This window comes from Vombatus ursinus, unplaced genomic scaffold (assembly GCF_900497805.2).
Source record: "Vombatus ursinus unplaced genomic scaffold, bare-nosed wombat genome assembly UNPS02014773.1, whole genome shotgun sequence".
NCBI lineage: Eukaryota > Metazoa > Chordata > Mammalia > Diprotodontia > Vombatidae > Vombatus > Vombatus ursinus.
The window spans coordinates 2,185,377-2,202,449 of NW_020954551.1; the positions used below are offsets into that span (position 1 = coordinate 2,185,377).

At 50.0% G+C, this 17,073-nt stretch overlaps 1 protein-coding gene across 1 annotated transcript in view; it reads right to left on the minus strand.

Annotated features, from left to right (window-relative positions):
• Positions 1-7,079, minus strand: part of TBX20 (T-box 20) — a 75,269-nt gene extending 68,190 nt beyond the window's left edge. Inside the window, exons 1-2 of the mRNA XM_027863729.1 lie at positions 6,614-7,079; positions 1,706-1,973 (exon numbers count right to left, since the gene is read on the minus strand). Of these exons, the coding sequence (XP_027719530.1) occupies positions 1,706-1,973; positions 6,614-6,743 (398 nt within the window). The 5' untranslated portion in view covers positions 6,744-7,079. The remainder of the gene's footprint in view (positions 1-1,705; positions 1,974-6,613) is intronic.
• Between the last annotated feature and the right edge of the window lie 9,994 nt (positions 7,080-17,073).

A 17,073-nucleotide genomic window follows, 5' to 3' on the forward strand; every position in this document is an offset into this window, starting at 1 on the left:
CTGTTCTTCCTTATATGGATTAAACAAAAAAACAACAAAAAGCGATTTGAACCACTGAGTGGTGCAGGGAATCAGAATCTGGGTTCGAGTCTTGCCTCTGCTGATTACTAGCTCTACCCGCTCCGCTACATTACTCCCCCTAGACTAGAGTTTAGCACAGTGCCTAGCACTTAATAGGCGCTTAACAAAAGCTTGCAGACCTGTTTACTTGACTGAAAACTTGCCTCGGTTTCCTTCTCTGTAAAAAAGGGAGTGGGATTCGATCAAGGATTCTTAATCTTTTTTTTTTTTTTTTTTTTTTGCATCATTGATCCCTTTGGCTGTCTGGTGAAACTTATGGAGCCTTTCTCAGAAAAATGGGGTTTTTTATGCATAAAATAAAATTTATAAGATGACAAAATAAACAAAAGGTTAATGAAAATAAAGATGTCTTTTTCCCAGGCCAAGTTCACAAACCCCCTGAAATATTAACAACCCTTGGGCCTGTTGCTTTTAGAGGTCCTTTCCAAGTCTAATTCAGTGGAAAGAGCTCTTTAGATTTGGAACAAAGGCATCACGGTTCGAATCTCACTCTGCAACGTACTACTACACGTAGGAACCTGGACCAGTCACTTACCTCTCGGGGCCACAGTGTCGTCCTTGGCAAAAGCGGGGGTTGTACTAGATAGCCTTGAAGGTTCCTTCTAGCTCTAAATCTAGGATCCATATTATATCGACAACCTTCTCTGCAGGTTCCCCTCCCCCACCTCGCCCCTGCCCCCAGCATTACCTTAATTTTTTTTTACTTTACTTTTTTTTTTTAAAGTCCAGAGGTAGTCTGCACACTAGGAAGAATAAACAGGGAAGCCCTGAGCTCCCAGTTCCCTAGGGGTCTGGGCCATTCCGACTGAGGAAATTCCAGTCTGGCGGCGACCGTGATCAACCGGATAAATCCCCGTCTCAAGCCAGCTCTGCCTGCCCTCTGCCCAGAGTCTGTTTTTTTAAGGCCACCCGGACTTGCTCCCAGCCTGGGGTCTCCCTGATTTCAAGCTTCTTCCCAGCTCCCTGCTCCCTCCCCTCCCCTCTGGTAAACTAGGCTTTTCTCCAGAGCCCTTCCTTTTCGACACTGAGTCCCCAATGTACCCCTAGATCGAAATGCCAGGGGCCAGCAGAGCGCTGGGCCTCCGGTTCGTGTCCTAGGACGCAGGATTGCTGCCCCAGGAGTAGTTGGGCGTCCCCCAGTAGCTACCACCCCCGAGAAGATCCCGAAACGATCTAGGATTCCTAACTTTCTCCTCTCCCTCCGGCCTCTAAAGAAGAGAAATTATGTCCAACGCCGGTTTAAATCTTTTCCAAAGCAATGTTTAGGGGAATGGAGTTTTTCTTGCTTTGCAGCAAGGATTTTGTCTACTGGTGTGACCTTGAGCAAATCACAACCTCTCTGCGCCTCAGTTTCCTCCTCTGCAAAATGAGAGGGCTGGACTCGATGGCCTCTGAGGGGTGTTCCATCTCTTTACCTAGGATCCCAGGATAAGTGACTTAAAGCAAGTGTCTGGGCCTTAGTTTCCCGAACTGTAAAATGAGGGGATTGGACTGACTGGCCCCTGGGGTCTCTTCTTGTGTCTCTGAAGTTACTTTCCATTCCTGCCCTCTCACCGTGGCGCTGCTTATTCAGCCCCCGCATCCCCCCAGCCCGTGTTCCCTGAATCCCCCGAGCCTCGGCTACCTGCCCGACTTGGTGATGATCATCTCGGTGCCCAGCTCGTGGAATTTATCCCAGAGCTCCTTGGTCTCCAGGCTGCAGGCGATCTTGGCCATTTCCTCGCTGGGCACGACGGGGGTGGTGGGGATGAGGGGCTCCGTGCACAGAGAGGAAGGGCTGCCGCCGCTCCCGCCGCCTCCGCCTCCGAGGCTGCCTCCAAAGTCGCCGTGGGAGTCGAGCCCTGGGAGGTCGCCGAGGGGCTGGGCGCAGGAAGTCTTCTCCACGAATTGTTCTAGTGCAAAGAGAAGTGGGTGAACTCGAGAAGGCTGCGGGCCCGGGACAGGTCGGGAGCAGGCTGCGGGCCCGGGACAGGTCGGGAGCACGGCTTCCGCCGTAGGACGGTGGAGGCCAGAAGGGCCGGCCCGCAAGTCTGAGAAGCGCGGAGGCCAAAGGCAAAGAGCGCAGCGTCCTCAGACCGCCTGCTGCGCAAAAACCCGCGGAGCTCGCTCCCCCGGGCGCTGCGGTCTACCCTTAGGAAACCCGTCTGGGACGCAGGACGCGAGTGATGGAAGACCGGGTGGGGGCCGAGGGGAGCCGACAGCAAGCGTTTCGGGCAGCTTTTCAAACCATCTCAAGTGTAGACTTTGAAGTCTCGCAGAATCCGGAGAGAGCCAGGCTGATAGTCCGACCTGGGGGCTCGGCGCCCAGTCCCCGCCCCCGCCCCCGTCTCCGCCCTTAGGCCTCTTTACTCCTACTCTCAGGCTTGCCTTCCCTTGGTCTTCACTCATGCCAGCATCCCCTAAGAGCTAGAAAGCAGAGGAGGTCCCTAAACCTCCTGCATCCCGAAAGGGATCCCGGCTTCTCCCAGCGCCGCGTCCACATAGACCTTTCAGCCCACAGCCTTGAGAATGGCTGGTGAAGTAAGACTACACGGGCTGGGCCTAAAGAGTGGGGCTGGTGGAACTTCACACTGCAGAATCCTGGGTGCCCGGTGGGCTGGGGGTGGGGGGCGGGCAGACCGTTCTCTCCCTCGGCGCCCGCCCAGGATAAGGGCCAAGCAGGAAGGAACCTTGCACGAGCTGACAGGGAGGGACCTCAGATGCGCCAGTCACTTTGACAGAACACAGGGGGACCTGCCTAATTGTCTCCATTATCTTCCGCTCCTTAAAAAAGCAACTACTTGAGCTTGCAATGTGAAGCAATCTCGAAACAGCTCCCCACCAAGGCCCTCCTGCTGGGTCAACGCAGAGAGAGGAGGCACCAGAAACAGATTTTAAGATATGTCTGTACTTACAAATACAGATATTTGCATCATCGATAGAATGTGCATTTGCTTATATCTGTGTCTTATAGTAATATATGTTCTATCTATATTGTAAACATATGTTTGATATTACTAGAGTCAAACTGAGAGAGCGTACAATGCTTCACATTCCTTAAAGGGCTGTATAAAAGCTAGTATTATCATGCATGATATGTATGTATCTATATAAATACATTTCTGATGTATTTATGATGTCGGTATAGCCCTATTTACAATATTTATAACAAACCTGAGAAAATGTATTGTAATACTATATAAATCTATAATCTGTAACCGTGGGGTTTGGGAGCTGCACTTGTAATTTAATCGATATAAATACTCCCAGTGTGAAACCTTCTACTAACGTACATCAACAACTCTTCTGCAATGCTATATTATATCAGGTTGCATAAACTATAGTACAGAATCATATGTCATCATCCTGTGATATATTAAATATGGTAATAATCATGTTATAATGATAGCTAACATTTATGCGCTGCTCTAGTGTTTGCAAAGTGCTTTTAAAAGTATTTCGTTTTATGCTTACAAAAACCCGGGAAGATTGGTGCTACTGTTATCTTCATTTTATGGGTGGGGAAACCAAGGCAAACAGAGGTTAAGCAATTTGCCCATAATAATATAGCTAGTGTATGAGGTCACATTTGAACTCAGGGCTTCCTGACTCCAGGTACAGTGCTTTCTACCCACTACACCACCTCACAACCAGCCTGTGGGGAGGGGGAATTCTACGATTATCACCCACATGTTGTGTTAGAAAGCCTAGACAACTCTGATTCTTCTCTTGGATAATATGTAAAGACAGAACTCCTAAAAATATTTTAAATCCAAAGAAGGCAAAAAATATATATGATGGCAGGGGAGAGTTTTTTTTGTTTTTACTCTAACTTCTAAAAGGAGGGGAAAGGGCAGGATTCTTCCCTCTTAGCCCTCAGCAAAGCTACCTCTTCGACCCTAGGGGATGGGTGACAGATCTCCCAGAGTGATCCCCCGACCCAGCTCCCTAGCATGGTGGGATGGTGGGCTGCACTGACTGGCTCCCCGGGGGAGACTTGAGCCCTAGGGCAGACCTTACTCAGGGGCAGAACATTTTTACCTCCAGGGGACCGGAAACTGCCACAAACACACCACAAATGCAGCAACTTTTCATAACCTGAGGCTTTGGGAAGAAGTCAGTTGCAGCCTTGATCCCCAAAGAGCTGCTTTCTCTGTAGTAGGAGGTAGAGCACCAGAGTAAAGAATTCGATCCTGGGGCAAGAGGCCCCTCTCTCGCGCCTGTTTTGGGGTTCTTACAAACTTCTGACTGCTTAGTCCTCGGTATCTATCAACAGATCACTGAGCTATGTAAATAGCCAGTTTAAAGGGGGGATTTTAGTAATTCTCTCTTGGGATCCTTATTCCAAAGCTCTGGCTTAGTGACCTCTATCCCTGACTGTGAATCAGCTCTCTTGCACTCTCTGTGTATGTGATTTTTTTCTTCATCTTTCTCTCCCTCTTTTTCTTTCTTTTCCCTTCTTTTTCTGTTTGCATTTCCTTTCTGTAACTTCTTAATTCAGTAAAGGAGAAAAGAAGGGGGGAGAGAGAGAAAGAATACCTCCTAGTCTATGAGCTGATATGTCTCAGAAGGAAAAAAAAAATGAACCAATGTTGAAACTGATGGGACAAGGAGAGAACCTGCCAGCCGGAAGCAGTCTACAATAGCACTGAAGCACAGCAGGCTCTCTCTTTGGGGCACACCTACTGAAAATAAGAGAGGACCGTTAGAAAATAAGAAGACCTCCCAGGGACTCTCCTGAAACTAAACACATCTTTGAGAAGCACAGTAGACAGCCAGTGTTGCAAGACATTTGAATATGGTGTCAATGGTTTCCAAATCCCTCCCCCCCACCCACATTTTTATTTTTTTTCCGCTGGTAGATTTGGGAAACTCCAAGGAAGTTTCTCAAAGAGGAATCAGATGGAGCAGAAGAGAGGCAACAAGATGGTTGACTAGGACAGAAGATGGAACTCAAATTAATTCGGGGAGCTACAGCAACCCACAGCAGAAATTCTGGAACCAGGCAGCCAGGTCCCCAACTATTAAGGATGTAATTCATTCTCTCTCTCTCTCTCTCTCTCTCTCTCTCTCTCTCTCTCTCTCTCTCTCTCTCTCTCTCTCATGTGTGTGTGTGTGTGTGTGTGTGTGTGTGTGTGTGTGTGTGTGTGTGTGTCCCTCACTCCTTTCTACTAAATTGAGATGCTTGGGAAACAAAAGAAAGAGAACCAAAAGGAAAAACAGGAAGATAAAGAGGGAAGGAAGGAGGGAAGGAAGAGGGAAGGAAGGAAGGAAGGAAAGAAGGAAGGAAGGAAGGAAGGAAGGAAGGAAGGAAGGAAGGAAGGAAGGAAGGAAGGAAGGAAAGAAAGAAGGAAATTTGCCTTTACATCCGACTGTCAATTGCTTCTGCCTGTCCTCCAGCTCTGTTGAATATGACCTAATATTAAAATTATTTCAGGCCAGAACGTTAACACTTCTTTCTAAGGGTGCTCTTCTCCTACACCTGGAACTTCCAGCAATTTGGCCCTGACCCGCCGCGCCCCCCCCCCACCCCAGTTAACCCTTTCTCACAGAAGAGAAGAAACTTCATTCTTTGCCATGGTTGGGCCTCAGGTTTGCTGTAAATGGCCAAGATTTCTAAATAAACACTGTAACTAAAAGGGGAGGACTTTCGAAAATGGTTACTGGTTAATGTTTTCACCAACCCAACGGAAAATGAGGGCAGTTCTAAGGCGATGACTGCCTGATAAGAGGAAAGCTTCTGTGCTGGGCCGAGATCAGGCAGGGGCAGCTGGGGGCCAGTCTTGTAAAGCAAGAGGGGAAAGCCAGTAGTGTTTTTGTTTTGTTTTGTTTTGTTTTGTTTTTTATTCCAAACCTCGACTACTCTGTTCTGTGCCGGGGGTTTTGCAAACAGCTAAATGAGTCTCCTGAGAAATGTCACTCTTTTGGTTTGAAGCCCACTTCCAAGAAGAGTAGTCCTAGATCTCCTAGGTTTCTCCCAGCCTATTCTAGCACTGCCCAGGGACATAATGGACTCTGGAATTCTCTCTCACAATTCTGGAGGTTTTCTAGTCATCTACTTGGGACCGAATGGGGAGAAGGGGAGAGAAGAGCGGCTGCTCTGACAGCTTCAATTTTCGTAAAAGTTAAGTTCCTGGTGGTGAGAATCAAAGAAGAGAGAATCCCTCTTGCCTTTGCAAACTGACCAGAACTAGGGCCTGGAGCCCGGAGCAGAGAACCCCTAGTTAATGCTCCTTGGTATTATTGAGAACAGTCCCTCCTGGTTCTCTGCATTTCTGCCGAGCTGCGGCTGGCTGGGAGGCCTCTTTCCCCTAGAGCTCCTCAGTGCCTTTTCCCCTTACTTTGCCTTCTTCCAACTAGCCTAGAGCAACCAGGCACACCAGACTCCTTAGGACTACAGTGCCAGGCCGATGGACTGGCAGACACGCGGGCTCAGGGATACATACGAAGCGAAGCCCGTGGGGCGCAGGCAGAAGGGGGGGGCGCACGCGAGGGGTTATGCAGAGACAGTCCCAGCCTCCGGGCCATGGGGACTATTTTTTCGTTCACTCACCCAAGGGTTTGATGGTGTTTTCGGAAGGCTCCTTCTCCTTGGAGCCGCCTCCGCTGGACATGAGCGCCGCGATGGAGAAAGCGTTGGCCCGCGACGAGAGCTGTGGCTTGGGCGACGCCGTGTACTCCATGCTGTCACCCGGCGGTCCTAGCCAGGCAGGAAGGCTACGGGGCTGACTCCCAGCTTTCCCCCAGATCAGTGGGGAACAAAGAAAAGGGAAATAAGGGAAAGTTTCTAGACAAGCGAAGAGCGGAAGCCACTCTCACCAGAAATCGCCCTGGACCCAAGCTCCCTGAAGCCCCAACACTCTGCTCTCTTCCCTCCCGGCTCTGCCCCTCAAAATCCTACCAGAGCTCAGGAGCATTGAAGGTCAGTTAAGCAGATCTAAGACCACACTGGGTGAGAAATGAGGGTCAGTTCGGCTATTGGGAACAGGTTCGAGGGAGGAGAGTGGAGGTGGGGGGACCCAAAGTGACCTGGAGGAGCCTGGGAGAAAAAAAAAAAAACACCCGAGGCGCAAATGCCAGGGATTTTAGTGCATGCCCCTGTCCCTTAGTGCCCTCTGGCCTGGGGCAAAGACGGATCGTCCGTAGTTGCCGAGACCTGATGCTTGGCCGAGTTTAGATGCTCCTGAACAGGCTATAGAGCGAGTCCGCAGCGGTGTCCGCGGCAATCCCGGAGGGGGTGGCCACTGCACCCGGGCGCACACTCTTCTGCACCTTAATTTGCCCAAAGCTGCGATCCTATCGGTCTTCAGCCAGTCAGCGCCTGCCGACGTCACAGGCTTCCTGATTCAGCCGATAGGGGCTGGGAAGGAGGAGATCTGGAGGGTGGAGGGAGGAGAAGGAGGAGGAGGAGGAGGAGGAGGAGACCTGGAGGGTGGAGGGAGGAGAAGGAGGAGGAGGAGGAGGAGGAGGAAGAGGAAGATGGGTTTGCCAGAGCCCCAAGCTCTCAGAAGCCGCTCACTTTCTCACCCCATGTTTGGGGCGGGGGGGAAAGGGAAAGAAAAGGTGAGGAAAGGAGCCCAGCCCTTGGAAATACTGAGGATCCTGGGCCCGTTAAAGGGATCTCAGCTCCACAGTTGGGCTTTCCCAGCCGATCCACTACCCTCTGTATGAGAAACTCCCAAGCAGCCCCGCCAGCACAGGGTGGCAGGCGAGTGGGCACCAAGGTCGTGCCAGCGTCCTGGACAGCTTCCCCTTGGGTGCTTTAGGGAAAGGGAAGAAGCTGGATTGCCCCCAGAATCGGGAAGGAAAAAAAAGGAAGTAGAATCTCAGGGGCTCTAGGAAGTTACAACTAACGCTGTGGGGGGGGGGGGGCTGTCCTCTCTTTTTTCTTCTTTTTTTCTTGTCTAAGCAAAGTGCCAAAATAAAGTTTGGATGTACTGAAGTAAAAACCAAAGTCACGGTTCCGAAATCAAAGCAACCTGCAAAAAAAACCAAGTCTTTTTGATGCGCGGGGATGCCGGACGAACCTCCCGGGGCCTGGGGCTAGATTTTCGTTAGGGAAACACCTGGCAAAATAAACTTTTCTCAAGAAGTCTAGGCTGCTTGTAGAGGAGGAGGCCACCCCCGAGACAGCGCCTTTGCCTCAAGCCTGGGACCAGGGGCCGGCCACTTGAGCGGGCGTCCAGCTGTCCCTCGGGGTGGCTCTGATCAGGCTGGAAGAAAAGCGGGGTCCCAGACCCCAGCCAGTCCAGAGGGGCGTCACAAAGGGGCCCCTGGCCATCTCTTGCATGGCCGGTACACACCTGTGCTCCCAGCGGTCGGAGGGGCCAGCTCGTTGCAGCTTCCCGCAAGTCCTGGCTTAGAGCAGAACCTTTCAGGGAATGGCCCTCCTTCGATGCGAGTGACTGCTATTTTCTTCTCTAGAGTTACTGCATAGTCCTCTTGGTTTGGCGCGATCTTACTCTGCCTACGGCTGTCTCCAGACTGACTCAAAACCTGACTCAGTGATCACATACTGAGAATGCAAATATTCTGCCTCTCTGAACACTCAGCTGAGGACTAGAGCCGGACTGAAATGACAGGCAAAGCAGCCAGGTCGAGAGGTAATCGCCACCCTTCCTCCACACCTCTTAACATCTCATCTCTTCTAAAGAAACCTACGGAAAGACATAAAATCTCCAAATCACCCTGGAGGAAGCTTAAGGATACAAACGCTGTCTTCCGAAACCTCGAAGCCTGAAGTGTCTGGAGTCTGAGACACAGGTGTCTGAGGATTCCAGTATCCACATCACGAGGGCATCCATGCCTGTATCCATCCATCGTTCCAGGCATTCACGCTATTTCTTTGGATCCATGATGTTTTATTCACGTGCCCCCGATGGGGAAGAGGGAGAGAAAAAGAGATAGATGGACACCGACACAGAAACACACACAGAGAGAGACAGAGACAGAGACACACAGACACACACAGAGAGACAGAGACGGAAACAGAGAGCAGAACAGAGAGACAGAGAGATGTCCAAGGTTAGGGACTGATTTGATTGGTAGAGGGAATTCTGATTTGAGGAAGGTCGGCACCTTCTCTGAAGCGTTTTAGAGAGTTCCCTGGGAGTATTTTGAAGTTAAGTGACTCGCCCAGGATCACACAACCTGAAGCCAGAGCAATCTCCCTAACCCCTATGCCACGGCGCCTCTCATCTACATTGGTAAATGTTCTGAGAAATGAGTATTATGAATAATATCATGGGATGTTAGAGGCAGATCTGCGCTTAGACAGCCGCCAGTCTAACCCCGCCTCTCTCCTCATTTAACAGATAATAAGAATAATTTGCCAGACGCAGCGTGGTGTGGGCAGCTAGGTGGCACAGTGACTAGAGCGCTGTGCCTGGAGTCCGGAAGACCTGAGTTCAAATCCGGCGTGAGAGGCTTAATGGCTCTGTGATCATGGGCAAGTCACTTAACCCTGTCTGCCTCAGTTTCCTTAACTGTAAAATGAGCTGGAGAAAGAAAAGACAAAATACTCCAGTATCTTTGCCAAGAAACCCCAAAGGGGTCATAAAGAGTCGGACACGACTGAAAAAAACGACTAAACAACAACAAAGCGAGGTGTAGAGGGCGGAAGCAACCTCGGAGTCTAGAACACGAGTTCCAGTCCTGCTTTTGACAAGAACAAGCTGTCTGCCCTAGGTAAATTCCTTGGTCTTTCAGCGGCGGAAGTGAGAGATAGGATGCCGGACTTGGAATCAGGAAGACCTAGCCTCTGAGACTGAGTACCTGTGTGACGGTGGCCAAGTCACTTGAAGGTCCAAATCTGATTGGATTCTAATTTCTATATGAGCTGCAGGTCTCCACAAATAGATAGAGGATGTTTCTGTATTTATACCAAGGACTTCGCTAGTTTAATGGATTCATTGCCCTAGATAGCTTTTTTTTTTTTTTTTAAAGACCAGACCTATAATTCCACTGGTATGGGGAGCTCCCTCTGCTAACGGAGATCGGACTCTCCCGCAACTTAGAGTCTCAAGAACCGTGCGGGGGCACCGAGAGGGTAGGTCCTTGCCATGAGGGTCACACAGCCAATAGATTCCAGAGATGGGATTTGAACCCGTCCTATCGATTGGGAGGCCAGCCCACCTATTAAGCCCCAGCCGCCCCTTTAGATAGCTAGAGCTGCATGTTCCATTTCTACAGCACGAGCTTCAAGTTTTCAAAGGACTTCGCCCCCCATAAACCAGTGAGGTAGGCAGTGCCAATACTTTCTCTTTCATTTGACAAATGAGCAAATCGAGGCCCGGAGAGACGAAGTAATTCGCCCAATATTGCCCGGGAGGTCAAGGGAGAGCCAGCACTTCTGGGGGCTGGCGATGGGCTCTGATACTCCCCTCCTGCCTCCCTCCAGCACGCGAAGTCAAGCTCATAGTCACTGAGCTGATGATTTGAAGGAAGAAAGTCCATCCAGACATTCTACACGGAAGGGAATGTGACAGCCTTGACTGGGGGTAGACGTGAGTGAGGGAGGGGTGGTGCAGGAAGCTGTAGCCTTCACAAATGCCTGGAAGGCGTGATCAGAAATTTCTCTTTTTGATAGTTCAGTCACTTCTTAGAAGAGGCCCACTCTGACCTCCAGATTCTGAGAGCCAGCACGAACTCCTCAGCCATAGGAGGACATTGGGGAAGGCAACCATCGCATTTCCTCCCTAACCCCCGGTTTTTACGGGCTCTAGCCTGGGAGCTTCTCCTCCCCGAGGGAGTTTTCTTCCCTGGAGCAAGAGCTCTGCTGCTAAGGGACCCTTTACAAACATGAAGTCCTCGCAGTGCTTCGGGGCTCCCTTCTCTCGCCCCTTAACTAACTCAGAGAGCTTTGATTTGATTGGAAGGTTTCAAACCCAAATCCAGGCTTTGCCCTTCCCTTAGGTGAGCAGAAGTGGTAGGAAGGGACAGAGACACCTTCAGCTCCCCAGAATGGAAGATTGCTACCTAAAAGTGGCTCGGAGTCGAGAGGGTAAGATTGCTTTAGTAGCCTCCGAATCTGGGTCCTAGGCAGAGGAGAAGACGTGGATGTGAACGGCGCTTACCCAAGGGCGCCCCTCCCAAAAGAACAGGGGAAGCGGAGCCTCACAGGCGTGAAAAGGCTGTGCCGGGCTGCAGCGGGACCATTCTCCGGATATTTCGCTCAAAACTCTTTCATCTAGAGGATATGGCCATTTTAAAAGAGGAAAGCGATTGGGAAAAGTTGATCGAAAGAAGTGGAATTATCCGGATAATTGTTTCTTTTTCTCCTGCTCTTGGTCTTACGCCTTCAGTTCCTTCGGAGGTTTTCTGTGTGTCTATGCAGTCATCTGAGGCCAAACGCGCCTTTTGTTCATCTCCTACGACATTACGACTTACAGTCGTAAAAACAAAAGCAAACAAACATTCATTCACACTGCGCTTTAAGAACCTTATTTGGGTGTCGTGTAGCTTTTGAGAGTGTCCGTAGAGCTGGAAGAAATCTCGGAGCTATCCAGTCCAAAGCCTACGCTAGAGGAATCCCCCGCCAGAACACACCCAAGCGAGCTGACCGCCAGCCTTCTCATTTAACAGTTGAGGAAAATGAAGTCCACGGAGATTAAGTGGCTTAATCTTTTGCATTTACACAAGTAACAATCATCAGAGGCTAGACTTGAACCAGGCCCCGAGACTCCAGAGGCCTTTCTCTCTCTCTCTGTCTCTCTCTCTCTCTCTCTGTCTCTCTGTCTCTCTCTGTCTCTGTCTCTGTCTCCCCGTCTCTGTCTCTGTCTCTGTGTGTGTGTCTCTGTCTCTGTCTCTGTGTCTCTGTGTGTGTCTCTCTCTGTGTATCTGTCTGTATCTCTGTATCTGTCTCTGTCTCTGTCTCGGTCTTGGTCTCTGTCTCTGTCTCCCCCTCTCTGTCTCTCTGTCTCCCCCTCTCTGTCTCCTTGTCTCTGTCTCTCTGTGTGTCTGTCTGTCTGTATCTCTGTCTCTGTGTGTCTCTATTTGTCTCTGTCTGTCTCTGTCTCTCTCTCTTCTGTTTCTGCACAGATGATAAGGATTAAAAAAAAAAAAAAGGACTCTAAAGGTATATAGTCCAAAACATACACTCATTTTAGACATGAACAAACTAAGGAACCAAGAGATCAGAAGACTTGCCCAAGGTCTAGCGGCTACAGAGGGGATGATCTAGTATTGGAACCTAGGAATAAAAGTCATTTGACTCTTCAAGGCACTGCAGGACTAGAAAATGGGGAGAGTGGAGTTTTTACGGGATCTCTTCTCGTTGCGAACTCTATCTCTTGCTGGAGCTGAACCAGCCAAGGAAGCCAGATGCAATATACAACTCAGCTACTCCCCTCCCATCTCTGCCCCACCCCCACCCCCACCCAGTCCAGTCTCTGCTGGGGTTAAGGGTTCGAACCCAACCCAGCCACGCGACTCAAGGCAGGAAAGGGGCAACCAGTCTTAGGGTGCTCGCTACCGCCTTAGGCAACTTCAGATGTGACCACAGAGGACAGAACTCCGGGGCCATTGGTTGTTTCGGGGAGTCTCCTGTGGGAGGCCTCAATGTGGGCTGACAAAACCTGTGCTTGAGAGATTGGGTAAAAGTAATGGTGGAAAAAAAGTATTAACATTCCCTTTTTTCCATTCTGCAATTTCTGGGACAACAAACAACTGATTAGATTCTCAAAAATGATTGCGAAAATTGGATTTCGGGCTGCCATTGAGTAAGAAGGGAACTATTTTTTTTTTCTTTTAGTCCAATTCTGACATTTTTTGAGTGTGAGGGAACTCTTGGCGGAAAACTCCTTTCACTGGTGCAGATAGACAACAGTAACTTTTTTTTTTTTTTTGTCGAGGCAATAGGGGTTAAGTGACTTGCACAGGGTCACACATCTAATCTCCATTCTTAGGGAGTTTGCAGGGGATACTTAATGAAAGCTTAAGTGATTTTCTCAGGGTCACACAGTTTATTTCTGAGGCGGTGGGTTCCTCCTCCTTGTAGATCTTTAGTTAGAGGCTGGACAACCACTCTTCCTTTACACACAGGGTTCCTCTAGGTCTAAGCGTTTCCTGAGGTTCCTCGCAAGTCTCAAATTCTGTGATTCTGTGACTGCAAGGAGCGATATCTAGCAATTAAGCACACTGTCTTTCTCTACAGAATGTATCAAGAGATCACATTTTTAGAGCCAGGAGGGACCTTAAAGGTCATCTAGCCCAACTCCTCATTTTACAGATGTGGAATTAAGAGAGACCCAGAGAGATTAAATGGCGTGCCCAAATTCACAACAGATGATTGATAGGTGTATTGATAGATAGGAAGGAGAGGAGAGGAGAGACAAAGAGAGGCAGAGACGGAGAAAGAGACAGACACAGACACTAGCTTAATCCTGGACAAATCATTGACCTCTCATAGTCCCTGACAACTTTTTAAGACCATATATTGGTAGAGAGTTTCCTTTGAATGAAATTAAATCACAAGCCCCACACCCAGACCCCAACACGCAAATACAAATCCATACCTACAAGTATGTGTATATATATAATACATGTATGTGTATATATATATATAATATACATACGTATACACAGTCTCTGTACGCTAGTGATTAATAATACTAACTTCAGAGGCAGTACTGCGTAGTAGTTAGAGAATCAGCCTGGAAGCCCTGACTCTGATGCAGGCTGACTCGATGACCCAGACAAGCTATTTGATTTTACTTTAGGCAGCTTGCTAAGACTTTAGGGACTTTAGGCAGCTCAGTAAAACTCCAAGTCTCCAAGAAGGTGCCGACCTGCGTTAGTACGAGGGTTATCATAAGAGTTTCCTTCACCAAGAAAATCGCAGCCCCAGCCCCTATCCCTGATAAAAGCTTTAACGTTAAAGCTATAAGAAACACCTCTTTATACTAGCACTTTGTTATGAGTTATCATAACTTAATAAAATAAGTTAAAGTTTTGTTTTTTTTTTTTCCAGAGCTCTGCATTCGTCATCTCTTCTGATACACGGAGATGCTATTTGTTACACTTACATCTGTCAAACTGCTGGCGCTAATGAGGCAGCCGAGGCAGCCGAGGCAGCGAGGAAGAGCTGCGAATTTCGACATCTTCCGGAACGTCAAGGTTATTGCCACTTTGGGCGCAGGGCTGGAGACAGCAACCGTCGTTTTCACTGGGAACTCCCCTCCCCTCCTACCCCGCTGTCCGCCTCTCGCAGCGTTTAGGAGCCCAGAGGTTGCACACAGTCCGGAAGGGGAGGGGAAGGAGGTGGGCGTCCCTGTTTTCGAGAGATCAGGACGTGGATTTCAGACTTTAGGGTCCCTCTTTCAGCGAGGCAGAAAAGAAAACCCGCCCGTCTCGGAGTCGGAGCTGTTTAAGAGCGGTATCCCATAGACTTGGAACAAGTCACAGCCTCTACATGCCTTGGTTTCCTCCTCTGTAAAATGGGAGGTTGGACTCCATGCCTCTAAATCAATGAATTTATGTACAACCTTGGGCAAATCACTTCACGCCCCTGGACTTCAGTTTCCTCATCTGTGACCTGGGGGGGGGGGGGGGGGACGACTCCAAGGCCGTTAGGTTCCTTTCTGGCTTTAGCTTTATGATTCTCTGGTCTACGCTGAGCTGACTCCAGCTGTGCTGCAGCTGACTCGGGGTCGGGGGGTCGGGGGGGGGGGTTGGGCTCCGAGATCCCAAGTGCTGAAGGCAGAGAGAGGAAATCGACCTTGTCCATTCCCCAGCCCCGGCTCTGCCGGCCCGTGCCCAGTCCTTTCCAGGCCATTCTGACAGCCAAGAGTCAGGTGACGGAAAGAGAGGGCTCCCGGGGGGACGGGGACGGAGGTTGTGCGGCGCCGGTGGCGGGCGGGCAGGAGAGGCGATGGGGCCCGGGTACAGAGGTGAAGAGAGGAGAGACGGGAAGGCCTGACGCCGGAGAGAGCCAGCTTGGTCATTCTGAGCCCTCGGGGACAGGGAGTTCTCCCTCTCAAGCCTGTGCGGGTTTCCTGAAGTTGGCTTCTGCCTTGGGAGGGGGAAGGAGGGGGAGGGAAAAGGCCACAGGAACCCACGGGACTAACGTCCTCCGGGCTGAGACCAGTACCGCCCTTTGTCCTGCTTTGGGAGAGGCTCGGTTCCGTCCTACTTTGAGTAGGGAACCAGAGGATTGGGAGACCCTGGGAAACAAGTCCCCCTTCCAAGTGCCTCCAGGAAGGCAGCTTTGGGGCCTTCTCCCGGGATTGCTCCTCAGTGCAGGTAGAACGCAACAAGGAAAGCAGGCCCCCTTCCCCTTCCCCTTCCCCTCCCCCTTCCCCTCCCCCTTCCCGTCCCCCTTCCCCTCCCCCTTCCCCTTCCCCTTCCCCTTCCCCTTCCCCTTCCCCTTCCTCCCACTCACAGCTTTCGGCTAGGTTTGGGGCGCTCAGGAACTAAGCTGAGATTTATTTAACAAAGAGAAGTTTTTGTTCTGTTTTTAGAATTCTCACTTCTAGGGAGCCCAGGGTGCCAGTGAAACGCCCCAGAGAGAAGCAGTCCCCACAACCACTTTCTCACACCTACACATACAGCCAGTCCAGGTGTTTTCCACTTTAAGGTCAGTCCGAGATAAGACGGGTGGCTGTCTAGACGCGTTGGGGGATTCTAAATCCTTGGGCTAGGTGGGAGGACTTGTCTCCTCATCAGTTTGGGTTCATCTGGGATGGACGTCCCTCTCCCTGAGCAGCCCATTGGTCAGTCTCCCGTCCGTCCTTAATCTCTCTCCCTGCGAGGCCCGATGGGGAGCCATAAACCTAGACCCGGCGCCACCGACCCCCCTCTAGCCTCTGGGGCTCCAACTAGGGCTGGTCCTGCTAGTTAAACCTTTGTCAAAATGACTTGGTCAAGGATCTTCAAGCGAGTGAGCATTCTAAATCAGATCTTTTCGTCCCCAAAGTGGCGCCTCCTGGAGACACCCCTTGGGTGAGGCTCTCTCCGCTTATAGCCCCCTGGTTAGTAGATAGAGGAGGATTTAGTCTTGAAGTTTTCTGAATAAATAACAGCAAAATTTTCTATAACGCTTAAAGCTTAGAAAGTGCTTTACATACATTCTTATTTGATGCTCTAAACAGCTCCGGAGGTGCTATTATTATTTCCATTTCACTGGGGAGGAAATTGAGGTTGAAGGGGGTTAAGTGACTTGCCCAGGGTCACGAGCTGTTAGGTGTCTCGGGTCTTCCTGTCTCCGAATCCAGCACTCTTATCCACTGTTTCCTCATCTATGTAACTAAGAGACTGGACTCTAAGATGGCCTCCATCTCTAAATCGATGCTTCTCTGACACATGTAATTAAAAACGCTGGAGGCCCTTTGTCCCAAGGATCCCAAGGCGCTGGTTAAGTATTTTGCTGGATGGGGGAAAGGGAAAGAGAAGGATCTTACCATAAAATGAGCGGGATGGACTAGAACAGGGGCTTTAACCCCCTGGGGTCACTGGATTAACTTCAGAGGAACCTTGACCTTGTGTTTTAAAGTTTTTGATAACTATATTTAAATAGAATTTTCTTACGCATTTTATTTTATGCATTTCAGAGCATTATTCTGAGAAGGAATCCATGAGCTTCAGCAGACAGCCAAAGGGGTCCCATGACACAAAAGTGCTAAGAAACCCTGCAGTCTCCCCCTTCCCCTTCTTCTCATCCCCAATGCCACCGGAAGTTGCTTTCTAGTTGGGAGACTGCTCTAATCCCTGACACTCGGGATTAATTAGATTCAGTTTGTTCTGATTCTTATTTTCCTGAAGACTCAGACTCCGGTTTCGACCCTTTCCTACCTCACCCTGAGGTGGGAGCAGGGTTCGAGCTGTCACTTAGCATCCTGGCTGGGCCAGTTTTAGTGGTAGATATCCCAGCTTAGACAGGCTGCCTCCACATGCTTCCCCAGGAATCCAGCTTTCCACTGGCCATTCTGCCAACTTCCCCAGGGACAGAGGCTAGTGGAGTATAAAGAACTGCTCGTAACCAGTTTGAATGTGGCCTGATAGTGGCCATTAGAATTC